Source organism: Crassostrea angulata, chromosome 2, assembly GCF_025612915.1.
Source record: "Crassostrea angulata isolate pt1a10 chromosome 2, ASM2561291v2, whole genome shotgun sequence".
Lineage (NCBI taxonomy): Eukaryota > Metazoa > Mollusca > Bivalvia > Ostreida > Ostreidae > Magallana > Magallana angulata.
The window spans coordinates 76,752,230-76,769,592 of NC_069112.1; the positions used below are offsets into that span (position 1 = coordinate 76,752,230).

At 31.4% G+C, this 17,363-nt stretch overlaps 1 protein-coding gene across 4 annotated transcripts in view; it reads right to left on the reverse strand.

Moving 5' to 3' along the window:
- The window catches only part of LOC128170925 (uncharacterized), a 35,993-nt gene extending 20,218 nt beyond the window's left edge, over window positions 1-15,775 (reverse strand). Inside the window, exons 1-9 of one of the 4 annotated variants that reach the window (XM_052836693.1) lie at window positions 14,530-15,049; window positions 11,286-11,889; window positions 10,322-10,366; window positions 10,055-10,174; window positions 9,747-9,959; window positions 7,666-7,959; window positions 6,289-6,406; window positions 4,094-4,394; window positions 1,802-3,429 (exon numbers count right to left, since the gene is read on the reverse strand). In XM_052836693.1, coding sequence (XP_052692653.1) covers window positions 4,103-4,394; window positions 6,289-6,406; window positions 7,666-7,959; window positions 9,747-9,959; window positions 10,055-10,174; window positions 10,322-10,366; window positions 11,286-11,889; window positions 14,530-14,628 — 1,785 coding nt within the window. In that variant the 5' untranslated portion in view covers window positions 14,629-15,049 and the 3' untranslated portion in view covers window positions 1,802-3,429; window positions 4,094-4,102. Of the gene's footprint in view, window positions 1-1,801; window positions 3,441-4,093; window positions 4,395-6,288; window positions 6,407-7,665; window positions 7,960-9,746; window positions 9,960-10,054; window positions 10,175-10,321; window positions 10,367-11,285; window positions 11,890-14,529; window positions 15,050-15,629 lie in introns of those variants that run through there. The other 3 variants (XM_052836692.1, XM_052836691.1, XM_052836694.1) reach the window with 3 other exon arrangements.
- Window positions 15,776-17,363: the final 1,588 nt, after the last annotated feature.

The following is a 17,363-nucleotide window of genomic DNA, read 5'->3' on the forward strand; positions in this document are numbered from 1 at the left end:
AAACATAATATTTATTGTATTTTATCAAAAAAAAAATCCTACAAGTATTTATGCGAAGAAGACAATTGCATCTCAATGCGCTCAATTTCTCAAATTAAAAATATTCAACAATTTAATTTGTCTTCTCCATTATGATTAAATGACTGTTGTTTACCTCGCGTAAACTCGTGACTTTTATAACTTTACTCACACTTGATTGATGAATACACTGGAATGAAATTTTTCATCCCAGTGACATGTTAAAGAGCTATAAAAATCAATGTTACCTTATTGACAGGCACATCACTCTAATTTACTATGGAATAGCGATAATTCTTTTATCCCCGCAACAGAAATGTGTCAGAACTATGAAAACTCAAATTTCACATTATTCATTGTATAAAGAGGGGGCCCCAGAGAGTAGTTATATACAGCATATCATTCTTTAATTTTTTTTGTGTACAAGTATTTAACATACTCTAATTCACATAGAATTTCTAACGATCAACCAAAATTTCAGCGTCAATCGTAGAATTATAAGCAAGATGAGCTCAAAATTTTGCTAGGTTTAAGTCATATTTTGTTCACATGAGTTTATTACATTCAGCTTAAGATTTTTAACTTGGTATTTCCTATTCTGCATTTAAAATGGAAAAAAAATTAATGGCTTAAGATCTTAGTACAAACATAGAATTGTGAGTAAATCTCTGTATCTTGCTTATAATTCGAATCTTAACACTCAAATATGGTAAGTAAATAGGAATTGTAAACAACTGAACACAAGAAACATGCACTGTAACAAATAAAGAACACAATTTATTTTTCAAAATGAATCATATACATGTATATACCAACATATTTCCGTCAGCGATATTAAACTCTATTTAAACTGAATAAACTCGAGATAATGCCGAGCATCTCAACAAAACATATTGCATTATTCTACCATTACGCAAAAGATGATACCGAATTACCGATAGCCTGAATGAATTGTATTTTAGTTCTTTCTTAATACATCAGATGTTGCTTAATTTGCGCAGGTAGACAGTAAACTGTTTGATTTACCGAAGTCTCTGTTTGATTTGATACGTAAAAATCAGGAAATACAAGCAAAAGTTCCTAGGTTAACGCAAAGCATAAACGAAAACGAAACGAAAATCACAACAAGCTAACACCACCGTCGTATGTGAAAACTGTCAACGCGTTGAAATCGGCACCAATGTATTTTGCATGTTTCAAAGATTCCCTTCGTACACGAACTGTTGCACAACAAACAAATTCATCATTGTCAGATCGACCCGTTTATCATATAGTGTCATGGCTGCTTTAAACAAAGAACCTCGTTCTAGAATTATGGAATACGAGTCTTGGTAAAATGGGTAAGCAAACCCGGGCCGGGGCAAAATAAAAGCCGAGGCAGATCGGCAATCGTCAATTCCAATTACGCATCATTTTGCAGCAATATTTACAGCGAATACAAATATACTGGTCAGTAAATATCTTGAAATTTTAATGAGATTGGCAGATTAATAACTATCAGTCTTTTGTTTTGCCCTGGCCCGGTCATGCGTACCCATTTTACCAAGACTCGTGGATGCTCTAAATTGCTTGAAACACGCCTTTTCTTTCTTATTATTTTCGTAATAACTCAGATTTGAAACAGAATTAGGCCATAATTTTTGCAATTTATATTTTCCTTCCCATAAGGATTATTCATGCTAAATTACGTTGAATTTGCCTCAGCAGTTTTTGAGAAGAAGATTTTTTTTAAAATGCGTCCCCCCCTTTTTTTTTTTTTTTTTTTTTACAGTTTTGAGGTTTTCTCCGCTTTCAATGAAAATTTTTCTTTCTTTTCTGCAATTTATATTCATCTTTCCATAAGAATGCTTTGAGCCAAATTTGGTTGAATTTGGTTAAGTGGTTTTAGAGACGAAGTTAAAAATGTGAAAAGTTAACAGACGGACAGACAGACGGAAGGACAGACGGACGACGAACAAAATGTGATCAGAATAGCTCACTTGAGCTTTCAGCTTTCAGATGAAAATCTAAACGAAGACCTTCTCGTTACTCGTAACATGACAGTATACCTAGTTCTCTTAATTATCGACGGACAGGAACAAAAATAGTACACTTTATTCCAGTATCAAAATGCTTCAAAACACGATTATGATTAACAAGAAACCTTATCTTAATTACCGACATTTGAAAGCAATGGATGAATTTTGGATATAATTGTAATGTATTATGCATGACTGTTAATCTATACGTATTAAGTCAATAAGTAAAATCATGATATGATAGATGTGTTCAATAAGATTTTTTGAATTCCATCTTCTCTAAAAAAAAAAAAAACCACCAAAAAAAACAAACAAACAAACAAACAAAAACAGAAAAATCATAATGCTTACACATAAAAGAATCTATGAACGTTGTGTAAATTTGGTACGAATAGTGTATGATATATAAGTAATCTCAATGTTGACATGTGGAGGTATCATTTTTAGAGATCAATAAGTGTTTGACAATGTTTGTTTAGGACATATCAAGGTTTAGGTCGTATTCTGATAACAGTTAAAGGTAAAAGATTAATACCGCAATTTGACATGATGAACGGAGCATGCAGGTGATGTCGACATTTAAACTTTTCTTTATTTATTTATTTTTTTATTGGCAGCCTGCATTACATGCAAAAACATTATCATTTGGTGAGAAATTTATGTATTGCTGATGATTACTTCCATGTTTTTAACATACTTACATTGGCAATGAAGGTGCCATGGCAAAAGTTGATATACTGTGGTTTTATTAATATTCGTAAGTATCAATTTTCATTGATTCAATGAAAATTATCGGTTCAAGGATACATGAATTCGTTATCAATGATCCCATCAATAAAAAATGCACTTCGATGAATATTTAATTTCGTAGATCAAGTTAACAACGAATTCATTGCTATTCAAAGAATATTGACAAAACCACAAATGAACCGTAAGTCATCTCTTTTTTCCAAATAGTAACATGCACTCTTTAATGGCCATTTGCTAGCAGCCACACTAAAGAACATTTAGAATAACTTTTTTCGTATATGTGAACATTCCTATTATGTCATTTATAAAATAAGAAAATATAAACTTTGATAACAAATTGAAGTAAGTTCACATGTCAAAGGTTACACTAAATTCTTGACCCACACTTCTTCAAAAAAATTTTTTTTTTATATTTAATTGTGTTTTTAACCATATAACTCTCTTAAAAATTTCGATGATGCGATTGATTTTGGTCAATCAAGACTTGGTTTAGTATTTTTTCACAACGTCACAGTTCGGTTTAATGTTCATTTTGATGATTCCTCTTCATTTTTTTTTTGTTCTCACTCACAGTTTGTAAAAGACACATGCAACAATCCATCTCCTTTGTATGTTGAAATATGTTGTCTCTGGTCTTTACTTCCTGCAATTCATCTAAATATACATCTTGACATTAATTTAATCATATTCTTAAATAACTTGATTATTGTTGTAATGCTATTTCTGATTGGCTAAACATTGTTTTATTTACATGTTGCCTACGCCACATTTAATCTGAGTCACAAATGTTTCAATCCGCCTGATGTTGCATTTGAATTTTGTACATGTTTTGTTATTTAAAAGTTCAAAAGACTTTTTTATATTCGACTTATTGCAAAAAAAAATCAATCATAAGCGATAAATTCAATAGTTATTAGTTTTATACGATAAAAATGGTAGGGATCCGTTTACCCTTTTTTATAAACTGCTTTGCGGTTTACATAGTGTAAACTGCCCCAAACTCCTTTATATCGTATAAAACGAATAAATAATAAATTAATTCCTTAAAATATTAATCACAAGAATTACGCTATATAACTGTTGTGTTTTACAAAAAGTCGCGGGAATTTTTTTCTTCAGGTCATTAAAAACCATTAAATAAAACATCAACTACATAATATAAGTGATGTGCAAGTTTTCCTTTTTTTGCAGTATTAGGTGACCTCTAATTTTCTTTTCTTCTTTTTTATTTTAGTTTTCTTTTTAACTGAGTCAAGAAACATAAAAAATGATTGTAATTGTTTAAGAAACATGTAACGCTTACAAACCTCTTTCGTTTATATAACGAGGTGCTTTTGAATCTTCTCCGATTGAATATCGATGAAGTGAACGGCTCTGTCGTTAATATACGTGAAAATTTTTCGTAGAACGTCGTATTTCCCAATCTTTATAAGACCTTCCTTTTCCAGATATTTAAAGTGGTCATATATTCTTTCACCTGCAATTGTCGTATCTGAACAATGCTTTCTGAATTGATCCTTCCAGTTGATGATAGCAATTGGATCATTTAAAAAGCCACCCATCAATTCAGCAATAAGTTGTTTATGCAATTTCGCCGCGTCGTGTGACCTAAACATAAAATAATATTTATCTTAAGCTTATTTATCTATCTCTTGATCTATCTTATGCTTATATATCTATCTCTTGATCTCTCTAGACACATATGCATTAAGTCAACCGCCTTGTCTGGAAAAATCGGTTGTCTCTGTTCTTTACTTTCAGTTGTTCACCTAAATTTACATCTTAAAGTTAATGGAATAAAGCCCCTTAATTTAAATCATAAGAATAACACAATATAACTACATATACAAAATACATATCTTATTAGTCAAAGCAATCGTTTTTTCTCTAAATATAACATTACAGTTATTTTTTGTTAAAAAAACAAGTAACCCTTACTAACTTTTATGTTTGGTTTTTCTGGTGAATTTTTAATCTTTTCCGATTTATTATCGATGGTTCAGTGGCTTTAACGTTAAAACTCCTGAAAATGTCTCGAAGAACTCTGTATTTCCCAATTTTTAAATCACATGCACCTTCCAGTAAATTTTAACGCTTGCAAATTTATTCCTTTAGATAAGACTATTTCCAAAATTCGCTGATATTCCTGCTTAACATCAGTCTAGGTCAAATGATCAAAGAAGCCCGTGAATAATCTAGATGTCAACTCTTTCTTTGTAGTTAAACAAACCGACTAACGTTGAAACACACATTTTGGTCATAATTTAGCATTAATTGCAAGGGTAAACGATTTACGTACGATCATGTTTAACGTTATGGGTAGACATTGTAACAATGTACCAATGAAAACTACATTGGTTTTGCAATTGGTCAACGTATTTAAAACTCTGTTATACTTCAGGTCTAACGTTTATGACAAATTTCGATCTAAACCGAAAACGCAATATAATGTTTTACAGTTTTATTGTGAATAGTCTATTCATAGTAGATCTATTTTAATCCCTTTTGTTTCTTTGCCCGTTTTGTTGCGTAACAAGAGAAAAGTTATTTCTCTATAACTTCCGAGGAGATAATTCTGCTCTTCAATCTGATTCAGCGATATGTTTTCATTTATTCTTTATCAAAAGTCAGTCCTCTTTTTAAACTATTTGACTTGATAGCATGGACTAAAAAAACACTAAACTAGTCTAGTCAAATATATGTGAGCGGTATGCTATACGATCTCGCAAGTGCAAACAGCTCCTCCCCATTCATTTGATTAAACATTGTCATTATTAAGACCAACACGAGTCAGAACAAGGGCAACGTCAAGAGTAGCATCCCTTCGCGACATTATATAGTGCAAGAGGAAATGCATTATTTATAAATATGCATTATGTAAATAAGGAATGTTTTAAGGAAAATCAGAGTGTATATTTTTCATATATACACAGATGCATACTTAAATTAGAGAGTGACACAATTATTTATACTCTAAAAACCAGTTTGGTATATATATATATATATATATATATATATATATATATATATATATATATATATATATATATATATATATATATATATATACTGGTAGAGTCATTGACGTGTTTGTACCGTCCTCCTGTTTATATATTTCAAATAAAAGTTTTATAGTTTAGTAATTAAGTCGTTTTGCGACATACATTAATCATAAACAGTTCATGTAAAATATATATGCCGTGTATTTTAAAATAAAACATAGATGCAAATCTAGGGCAAGCTGTAATGGAAATTTTGCCAATGCGATAACAAATCTTTGTGTGTGTCGAACTCATCATTACTAGAGATCAGAACTATTGTCATGATCACTTTATCCAAGGTTGAACAACTCTGATATTTTAGCTGAAACCTGTTCACTTTCATGATTACTAGAGAAATGAGCTCAAAAAATCTAAAGAATTGCCCTGATGTACCTCAATAGATAAATTTGGAATACCATGATATAGATGTTGGTGATTTCAATGAATTTTGCTTTAATTACCTAGGATGTTCTTTAGCTGGCATTGTTGCTTTTATTTCTTCTCCTTCGTGCTGGTTCATTTGCCCGATCATGTCTTGTCTCGGCGATAGTGGTTTACAATATGTGTTCCATTCGATTTCTAATGACAAAGATAACATATCGTTATTTTCAGTTAGGAGTGACTAAACTTTAAACTGTGAAATAACTGTTTAGGAGACCCACAAATTAATTTCTGTAAGTACACGTCTGCATAATTACTTCTATTCAAAACAATATTTTGACAAAAAAAATCAACAGAGATCAGTTTGTAGCCGCTTAAAAATATACTAGGGACATCCGTTCGATTCAACAGTGTGTAACGTGATTAAAAATGCCAAAAAAAGAAAACTCTTATTTTTATTCGAAGCCCCAAAACTACCGACTACCGCGTTTTTAAGAAAAACATATTTTAAAGAACTATATATGATAAGAGTTAAATTTGGCCCCCATAATTCGCCATTTTATAAGTGGTTCAGGTACAATAAAATGTTAACTAATTTTTTTAGAAGAGTTGATATAAAGTATATTTTTCATTTATTTATTTGATTTATTTGCACTCACTGGCAGTATATGACGTCAGAAGTGACGCCATTTCTATAATTCAATCAAAATCAGCCAAAAATTGACATTTTTCTTATCTATTTACGAATGGGAAATATAGAGCACATGCTTGAACAAGGACAATTTTTTTGTCACTTAATAGTCTTGACTAGATACATCTCTGATTAAAATATTTAATTTGTTCAAGAATGCGCTCTATGTTTTCAGAAGGAAAAACTGCTTGAAAACAAGCTGTTTTACGCTTAAAATGCAAAAATGTCGGGAAAAGGCTGTCTTTACAATGTCATATTTCTAAATTGTGGGCACTTGAACCAAAATCAATACTATGTAAACACATCACATCCATATCTGTACTAAGAAAACAAAGAATGATAGTAAAATGATGATGTTCATTTCAGGGGGCCATTTTAGGGGCTTATCATATGTAGTCCTTTGTTTCTTTACTTTATAACGGAAACATTTTAGTCGATGATCGGTGTGACCGAGCGATAGTCAGGTACTCGTTGACATCCCTTTTTACCATTTATCATTATGATGATTATTCATCCTCATATTATTGATAACTGTAACTTGAGATGTATAAGATTAGATGTTTAAAATGTTGACGATAATGTTCATACTTAGACATTATATAACGTACGCCTATAGAATCGTATCCGTTACATAGTTTTAATGGTGATGTAGATGAATTGACCAAAGTACACGTATCAAAACTGATGCAACATGATGAATAGAGTCAGCTTTACACCCATAATCATGTATACAGAAATATTATATCTAAAATAGAACATGGTTTACCTTTCCAGTGGTCAAGGAAAATTACATTTAAGTCAACGATGAGAAAGTCGATGTTAAGTTGTCTCAGTTTGTCCTTGTCCTGTTGCCCCATATCTAAAAGTTTTCTGTAGTAGACGTCTTTTATAGCTAAGATTACAAAAAAGCTATTTGAATGAGTAAATCCTCCAACCAGAATATCATCCGACGTACATCCCACTATAGCCGCAACTGTGTCTTTGATTTTTTGAATTCGTTCTGAACTATATTCAGTAAGGTTTCCAAGGACGTGAACCTGAATGTTTCTAAATCCGTTTTCTGTAAAATGAAAACACAAATATATTCTAGAGGTTTTATTTTATCAATGTCCTTTTTATCCGTTTTTTTCGCAAATAGTTTATAAACAATCAACCGAAGGTAACAGTTCAAAAATTATTGGATCATTTTCACCACAAATGTCATTACAATACATATAAAAACAATTATGCATATTTAAATTATTTTTTTAATAATGTAATCAGACTTTGAGAAACTATTTATTAAATATAAGAGGGATGTGCAGATATCTTGTACATTTGAAAAAAAAGTAAACATTTGTTGAACTTTAATTGTTTCTGCCCAAAACTTACCGAAACTGTTGTCAGATTAATATAAGGTTAAGCATGCTGTTTTTTATGCAAATAACGCATATAAGATCAGAACATTGTATTTTTAATAACTTAGAACAACTGTTGAACTGTGAGTCATTTTGACGATAAAAAATTGAATTAAATATGTGAGGGGTTCATTTGTGTCCTTTCTACGACTATTTGTTGAGAATAAGGTTAAATCTTGCATATTCGTGCTGTAACCTTGCCTCAAAATAGGGTACACTATTTTTATCAATCAGCATTGAATCTATTTTAAGGAAAAGAAAAAGAAAATCCTTAAGATGTGAAGAAGGCAATCATTTACCACACAATATTGTTAAAAGAACCTATAAAACAGTAAAACACGGTTATAGCAAACGTGCTTATAATGAATTGACTGAGTCTTTATTTTGACTTTATTGTAAGTGTTGTAAACTTGACGTATATGACAAATAACGTTTATAACAAAATGAATGTCTGTCCCTGGGACTTCGTTAAAAGCGTGTTTGCTGTATTTCAGTACATAAAGATGAATTTCAAATTGAACAGGCGTTTAAGATAAATGTCATTTGATAAAAATACGATCATTTCTATTAACATAAATTATTATTTATATTTGAAAGGTACGTGTACATGTATATGCATCTTTTGTGCATTTATATCTAATATTTACCTTTTATTTCCTTCTCGTAATTCTCGTAAATTTTTTGAATTAATTTTCCATTCTAAAAAAAAGATATACTAAAAGCAAAAATGTATATCTCAATTAAAAAGAAAGTACTAGTATTCAACTGATTTTGTAGTTTTAGCAATTTGTTCATTATGTGTTTTACACATAAGTCAAAGGAAGGCGTATACGTAACTTCAGTCACAGACCAATGTCACAAATAATAAGACTAACTCAGATATGATGCAGTGATAAACACATATGAAAAATTTTTAAAAAGGAAATTTTAAGCAAACGTCAAAGAACTGCTGCAAACAATTTGTTTATCACTTTTTAAAATACTGATTTGGTATGAAAAATATCGAGTTTTGATTTGAGTTTACTTTGGAATTTAGGAACAATTTTTCAAAAAAACTTCTAATTCTTGTGTTTACCTACTAAAATCAGCAGTGGACTAAAGCTCTTTATTATATTTGATTCGGTTAGAGCATTTATTTTACATCTTCATGTACCTCAATTAAAAAATGGCAAACTGTCAACAGATAAACGCATTGGCTAAAAATGAACAAATTAATGAATGATTAACAAAATGTTATAATAAAGAATAATTTTACCTTATACTTTTAATATGCCAAACGTATTATTCTAAAGCCAAGCAACTTAAGTTTTTTCCAAAATAAAACCGTAAGGTTTTATTGCGTGCGGTGATAACTATTACATCATTAATCAAACCGCATGCACACACACAAAAAAAGAACTAACTAAACAATTTGAAGCTAGTTTCTGGTAGCAGTTAATCATATAATTACCTGGTGGTTTTTCGTAAAAGCACAATGCCTTTTGAGCTTCTGCATATCTGTAGCATTTGTCAAATAAGTCTCGACAATCTATATTCTTTAACAAATACTGTATAAAAATCACGTCCGTTGGAATGAAGAGTCTTTCTTTTTTCAGAAATCTCAAGCAGTCTCTCGCTGTTTTCTCATGCTCTAAAGACGCCATATTGTCAACTCTGCAAGAATCTAAAACCGAAAGTCATATACTTTGATGATGCGCTCTATATCTATACTTAAATTTTGTATAAAGTAATATATACCATCCATATTTCAAATCTTACTTTCAATTAAATCCTGTATTTGACTTATTTTAGTCGGAGGGATTTTTTCTGCTAACTCATTAAATAATACTGCAAACCTCACACCCGTACCACTGTCATCGTAAAACAGATCCAAGCCGCCTTTAAAACGAACATATTCCAATATTTTATATAAAAATTAAATTGTTTTAACTTAGTATCATGATTTTAATTGTTTAAGTATTATCATTTCAATTGTATTTGATAAATTGAGGAGTCCATAAATGATAAATAAGTATATTTATAAACCTTTACCAGCTTCACTGTTGCCTACATCAGACATATCAACGTCAACTATAAAAAAATTTCAGTGCATTTAAACAATTTTATTTACACTTTCAATTTTCTTTATTTTTATTCTTGGATTTTATTCGTATGACCATATTCCCCTCTTGAAATTTCTAACAATAAGTAAATGTTTATTTGTGTATATATAAAAAATGTTCATTATTCTTCTAACATTCAATCGTTAAATTGCTAAAAAAGCATACATGTATTAAGGTCAGACGACACGTTCCTAAATTTTAGATAACTTTTTGCAAAAAATTAGGGTACCTAACCAGGCATTTCTGTAAAAGACTAGAGTATGCAATATCCTATATAATCTCCTTGAAAATACACTTGAATTGCTGATTTAAAAATAAATACATCTACAGCACAGCGAAACTCACTAAATTAGAATTATATCTCCGCCGGGGCGGGGCTTTGAACTCACGACCTCTAGAACCTATACGCTTCTGGCTGTGAGCGGCCACGGTTCTAACTACTCGACCATGTACACATATAACCGAATTCAAGTAAATTGTGATCATTTTTAAAGTAATTGATTAATATTTTTTATTGGAACTCTTCATTACGAGGAGATACAAAAATGATTCTCGAGGAACGTGTCGTCTGACCTTAATACAGGTAAAAAGGAATCATTCTCGAAATATCACGAGGTGATAATTTCAGTGGTAGCGTGATCAAATCCATTGGATTTGACCATGCCCCTACCAAAATTATTATCTCGTAATACTCAAAGAATGATTCCTTATTACTAATTTTAAATAATCTGGGTTTTTTCACTGTTATAATGGGGTCCCCGATTTTTGTGGAATCATTGCCCAACCGTGCTGACCCCTTCCCCTTCCAACCTTTAAACATTTGTATGATAAAATTTTTGCTAGAAAACCAGTTGTTTTCAATTCATTTATTTATCGTAAATACCTACCTTGAGGATGTTCAACTTGAATCGGCTTTTCCGCTTGCCCAAAATTAAGGTCGCACCTTAAAAAATACCTTACTCCCCGTTCATACAAATCTCCACCAGTAAGTTGTCTCTCTATTTCAAGAACAGCCTCCTCTAGTTCAGTCCAACGATTATTAAATTCTGTCTCCTCTATCTCACCGTTTGTATGGTGTGCTGATATCTCATTCCTTTGTATTCGTATCTTCTCTATGCAAGCGGCCATACTGTTATCACCTGTCTTTGGTGGATTTCCCCAGCCATTTTGGTGATTAGGAATATTGCAAATGTTCCGTAGAATGATGTACATTACACTTATATCCAAGTGTTTGGCTGCCAGTGCTTTGTTTCCGTTAGCTGGATAGATTAGTTTCTTCTGTTCAGTGTTCATGATTTTTTCCAGTCTGTGTCTGTTTTTATCAAGCTCTGATCGGAGGTCAGCAGGTTTAATGTAACGACTTAGGACGTCTCTAAGTATGTCAGTACAAATCGTCATGATCAGACGACATAAACGTAGGAAGTTTTCAGCAGGTTTGCCACGATTAAAATAGTGAGTCGAGGACTGTCTGGGATCCTCCAGATCCATGATCTACATTGAATCAAATTAATTTGTTGTTTTACTTATTAGTGCGCTCACGTACTAACTTTACATAACCTATCATTATCTAGCTTTGGTCTTAGTATGCTGCTTAACTTACTACCAAACTCTATTACATTCCGTAATACATTATAATACAAATAGTGACTGCATGTTGGTTTGGAGAATAACAAGAAATTGACACTCCCGAGAAAACCATTGTGAAACGACGCAAAGCGAGGGTTTCGAGGGATGTCAATTTCAACTGTTGTCCTCCCAAACAGGCTCTTTTTGATTTATCATACTGAATGTGTTAAATTTTGTTTAATAACTGTTTTTAAATTTTTGGACGTGAATTCTAATTTAAAGAATCTGTTGTTTGTTGACTTGTTTTCCCCAGGGTGTTTTTATTTCATAAATTGTACAAATATATCTTAAATCTGTGTTTGAAAATGAGTATGTGTTTGAAAATGCAGATTTAAAACAGAAACTGCCTGCTCTCTGGCATCTTCGCTAGCCAAGTTTATTCGGTCCACTTTGCTCCCCATTTATGGAGAGCAAAGTGGGCCGAAAACCCTTGGCTAGCGAAGATGGCTCTCTGGTCCAATTAATATTGAATAAAATTAAATTTAACCAAAGATATATGATGCATGAAATTTTGGTGGTATCGAACCCGTACCATAAAAACCATAGATATATAAGGTTAGCTGATGTCAGGAACTCTAACCACTGAGCCATTTCAGACACAACAAAGTAGGCTTTTTAATAGTATGTGTCACTTTGGCTACGAATTCACGGACTTGTATTATTTTTTTCAAAACGTTCAATTGTTGGGATACAAAATAATATTTTTTTAATGTATAGTGGGTCATCTCTCCACGTTTTTGTTGATTGAAATCTGTTTGTTTTCCATTAGACCTTAATTAGACAATGAGAAAAATATGGAGCCCAGACCCACTCTATAAAAGAAAATTCCTTAAAATTCTAAAAAAAAAAAAATGACACTATTTGCAGGTTTTGATACGTATACGCCTGTTTGAGTCAACATATTTCAAGTATTGAACATATTTATATTTTTATATAAAATCAAAGTGTATATTGTTTTAAATGATTTAAATGAAAACATATATTGTTTTAAATGATTTAAAAATATATATATATATATATATATATATATATATATATATATATATATATATATATATATATATAAGATTTATTGGCATTTTAATTTTTCAGTGGCTTGTCCGACAGTATATGGGCATTTTACACGCCTTATCCACCCATCTCCTTTATTATATGTAAACTTTGGTCTTACCACACAAAAGCAAATATATTATGTCTTAATGATCAAGATCTAGCATAAAGATAAGATTAAAATTGATTCTTGCGTAGGCATAATTTTGCAGACAGATAACACGGGTTGCTATGATTAAATAAGTCATAATTAAGTATTAGTATACAGTTGTGTCTCAGTTGGGTATGAACTATATTGGTATAATGTTTGCGTAATTAAAAAAAGTGCTTTGGAGCAGCCGTAGATTTTTAGATAACGCTGTTTCGAAATGAATTGATGAATATAGTGAATGCAACTTACAGTTGTACAGCATTAAGAACAGATGTCTGTTATATAATGACGGGTATTGTAATGTGATATATCCAACGTCTCTAAATGTTTTACATTTTCGACTTCCTCTCTAGAACCACAGAACCAATTGCAACCAGACTTTGCACAAAGCATTATTTGATGAAGGGGATCCGATTCAAGTTTGTTAAAGGAAAGTGTCATGCATTCTTTCTATGGGAGATATCTAAGCATGTTTGAAAATGTTTTAATATTCTTCATTAATCTTTTTGTTAAAAACCATTTGGCCAGAAAAGCTAAAACTTGTCTGAAAATACTCTCAAATAATGTAACGTAGATTTAATCTTGTTCTAATCATGGAACATATAGGGGAAAATCTTTTTTTAAATCTTCTTATCAAAATCTAATAGGCCAGCAAAGCTGAAACTTTTGTTGAAGCATTTTCAAGAAGGGTTAATTCAAGTTTGTTAAATCATGATCCCCGGGACTAGGGTTGGGAAACGATCGGAGGTCAAATTTTAACATCAAAATACATAGAGGAAACTCTTTCAAAAATCTTCTATTAAAACATGTTAGCCTAGAAAAGCTGTAACTTTAGTGCAAGTATCCTCAGATCGTAAATTTTATTTGGTCAAAATCATGATCTTGGGGAATCGTCTATTGCTGCACTTGTTGGGGGAGTCCAGTTTTACATGAACTTTTTAAAAATGTTCTCTGAAAATTCAAATGTTATAACATATATACACATATGCAAGCATCTAGACATATTTATGATACGTAATTGTTTAGATTATGACCCTGGGTATGTTTAAGGGATTAAAATGTACGTGTTAGTTTATACATGCATGTGTATATATAATGAACAATATTCTCTGGAGAACTACAATGCTCAATACGCAGCACAGTTAAGGCTGTCAATAAACTCCGTTCAGACAAAAAAGTACGGGAAATGTGCATTATGACATCACAGTATATTAAAAAACCTCGAAAGTACTTATTAATCTATTTATTAGTAAAATTAACTTATACTAATCTTTTAATTAAAAACAACAAATGCTATTACTTACAATTTTGATGTCCGTTATATCGTACACACTGAAAAATAAGCGAGATGTCGTTCTCGCTGTACCACAAAATATGAAGTCATATGCTTCAAAATGACGCATTAAGTTAAATCATTGAAGGCTATCGTGCAGTTTTATAGCGAAGAAAAATAAATGTCATACATTAACGGAAAAGTATAAATGAATATTTTGTTTAAAATTATTATTAGTAGAATGCTACCTATATAGTCTTATTTTCATTTTGTTAAAAGTATGCATCGTATAAAGAAGCCACCTCGGTTTTGTATAAAATATCGTATATCTAAAATCTGAGTACCTAAATAAATCACTTAATTGCAAGGGCATACACTTACCTGATCCCGACAAACTTTTACATGTGAATTTGAAATATGCTATGTAACTTAAAAACTTCTACGATCCTTGTAAAATCTTACAAATTAATTATTTTTTAATGAAATTAACCCTGTGACCTTCAAAATTATTCAACATATGCATTATAAATTACGGTTTTACTAATAAATATTCTTATCTTAAAAAGTTCGCACCGTTTTTCAAAATCTACGATATAACATCAAGTTATTTCATAATTCAGTTGTGAATTTTGACATGATTATGCCCTTGCAATATTGAATTTTTTAAATGACCTCAAAACCACAAATACATCTGCTTGTACAATGCGACTGCCATATCACGTGACCACTATGAACATAAAATATTGTACTGTTTTATATATATATTTTAGAAATATATTGCATTTGAGTGACTGTTATTGATTTTAAAAAGGACATGCCAGTTTAACTAAAGTATACGTGTTTTCATCACAAAAATTTGCCCATATTTTTATTGACAGCCTTAACTGTACTGCGTATGTAATATGACTATTCAACCATCCAGGTACAGACGTGGATCAATGTTAAACAGTAAAATTTTGAAATTTTTTTTTATGCAGGATCATTGTCCAGATACTTAATATATTACTTCATTCTGCTTCTTTCATGGTTATTGTTGCTCAAGTGAGACATGTGGCCATGGTCCTCTTATTATTCATTAGTATCCCAACGGGAATATTCAACATATTCAACAAAATACAAAAATTTACTTACCAACGAAAAACTGTTGATAGGTCCGTGTTTATTCAGTAATTAAGTACGCCGTATGGCAACTTGACAGTAATCAATTGATTTTGAAAATTTAAGTGCTTGCAGTTACAGGGAACGGCATTTAAATATTGTTGTTAAATGAATCCATAGATCAGATAAAACATTTAATATTTCCAATGCGTATATCCCCCGTACTTCTGCAGAAATAATGTGTGTTCTTAAAGCCAATACTAGTATCACCTATTTGTTCAAACAAGATTTAACTTAAAAACATTATTTCAAAAATAATATGAAACTGCACAATATTAACATTAGAAACGGTGCTAATATCATCAAATTAAAATCAAGATGTGTCAGATACAACTTAAAGAATAAAGTCTGCTCAATAATATCTTATTTGGTTTTGAAGTGCAGTACAAGTATGTTATAGTAGACTCAACATAATGTTAAAGGTATTCAGATTCCACTTTACTGTGCAAGGTTTTTTGAGGAAGTAATAGACGGTCTTATTGTTCAGGATAGCATTAATGTATGCTTTTTAGAGGAAAAGAGCAATCGCTCTCTATAAAACAGAGTGATATGATTCTACTTTAAACACCTACATTGCTTGAAAGGGGCCTAGGTACGTAGAGACCGCAGTAATTATTACTTTGGTCAGAGAATACATTCCTCATGTCTGCAAGCTAAGCTGGGAAATTTTACATTTGAAAAACGTAATCTTTACTACATTCAATGTATGGTAAAGCAAGCGACCGTAGTATTTGTGTAACCAAAGTTACTTGGGTCGGTCTTAAGTCGGTTGTAGTTTGAAAACAGTGCTTTTCAGTTTACTTCTTTATTTGATGTAACAAAATTCAAAATAGAGCATTACACAAAATAGATATTTTTAAACCCTGAAATGAAATAAATGTGTCGAGTTAGGAAAGATAACTCTTACATATATGTAGTTCAGAGAAAATTAGAAATTATTCCTCCTTACAAACTAGACTCAAACATATTTGTGTCTGTATTTAAATTATCTTCATTTTTGGGTAGATGTGGCTTTTTTTTCTTTCAGAACTATCTTAAACTTTCATTAGTATAAGAAACTGTATTCTATAGGATGCAAACAATCTATTGACGATATATTAAATAAAACAACGCCAAAAAAAACGATAAAGGGGGAAGTCACTATAATTGTTGCATGTGTCACATGTGTACCAGAACACCCCCCCCCCCCCCCCCCAAACACCCCCCCCCCCCCCTCCGATACCGACAACAGTAGAATAATCGGCGAATGATAACCAAGTAAAGCAAATTTACATACTTTAGAAAAATCTTTTTAAAAAATCTAATTAATTAGAGAAATAGGGTTAACGGCCCCGTTTCCTAATAAAATGGGGGAGGGGTAGGCAGGCCATAGGAGTTTACCTTTTTTTAAGTATTTTGATTTATTTATTTTATGTCCGATTTTTTTTTTTCTAAATAGACGGTCTGAAATTAAATCTTCCTCTATCCTTCCTCCTCCACTCCTTTTTTCCATCATCGTGCCTTACGCGTGGATCCAGATTTTTTCAAGGGGGGGGGGGGGGGTCGGACGAATAATCACATGTATGTTTGCAGGGGGGGGGGGGGGCGGAGGCTTATTACTTACGTATTTTACTACATGGATTAAATTACTCTGAATGAATAACATCATATATTTCTTTCCCAACAACCAATGATTTATTTTGAGCGAAGTGTTCATTCTATTGAACC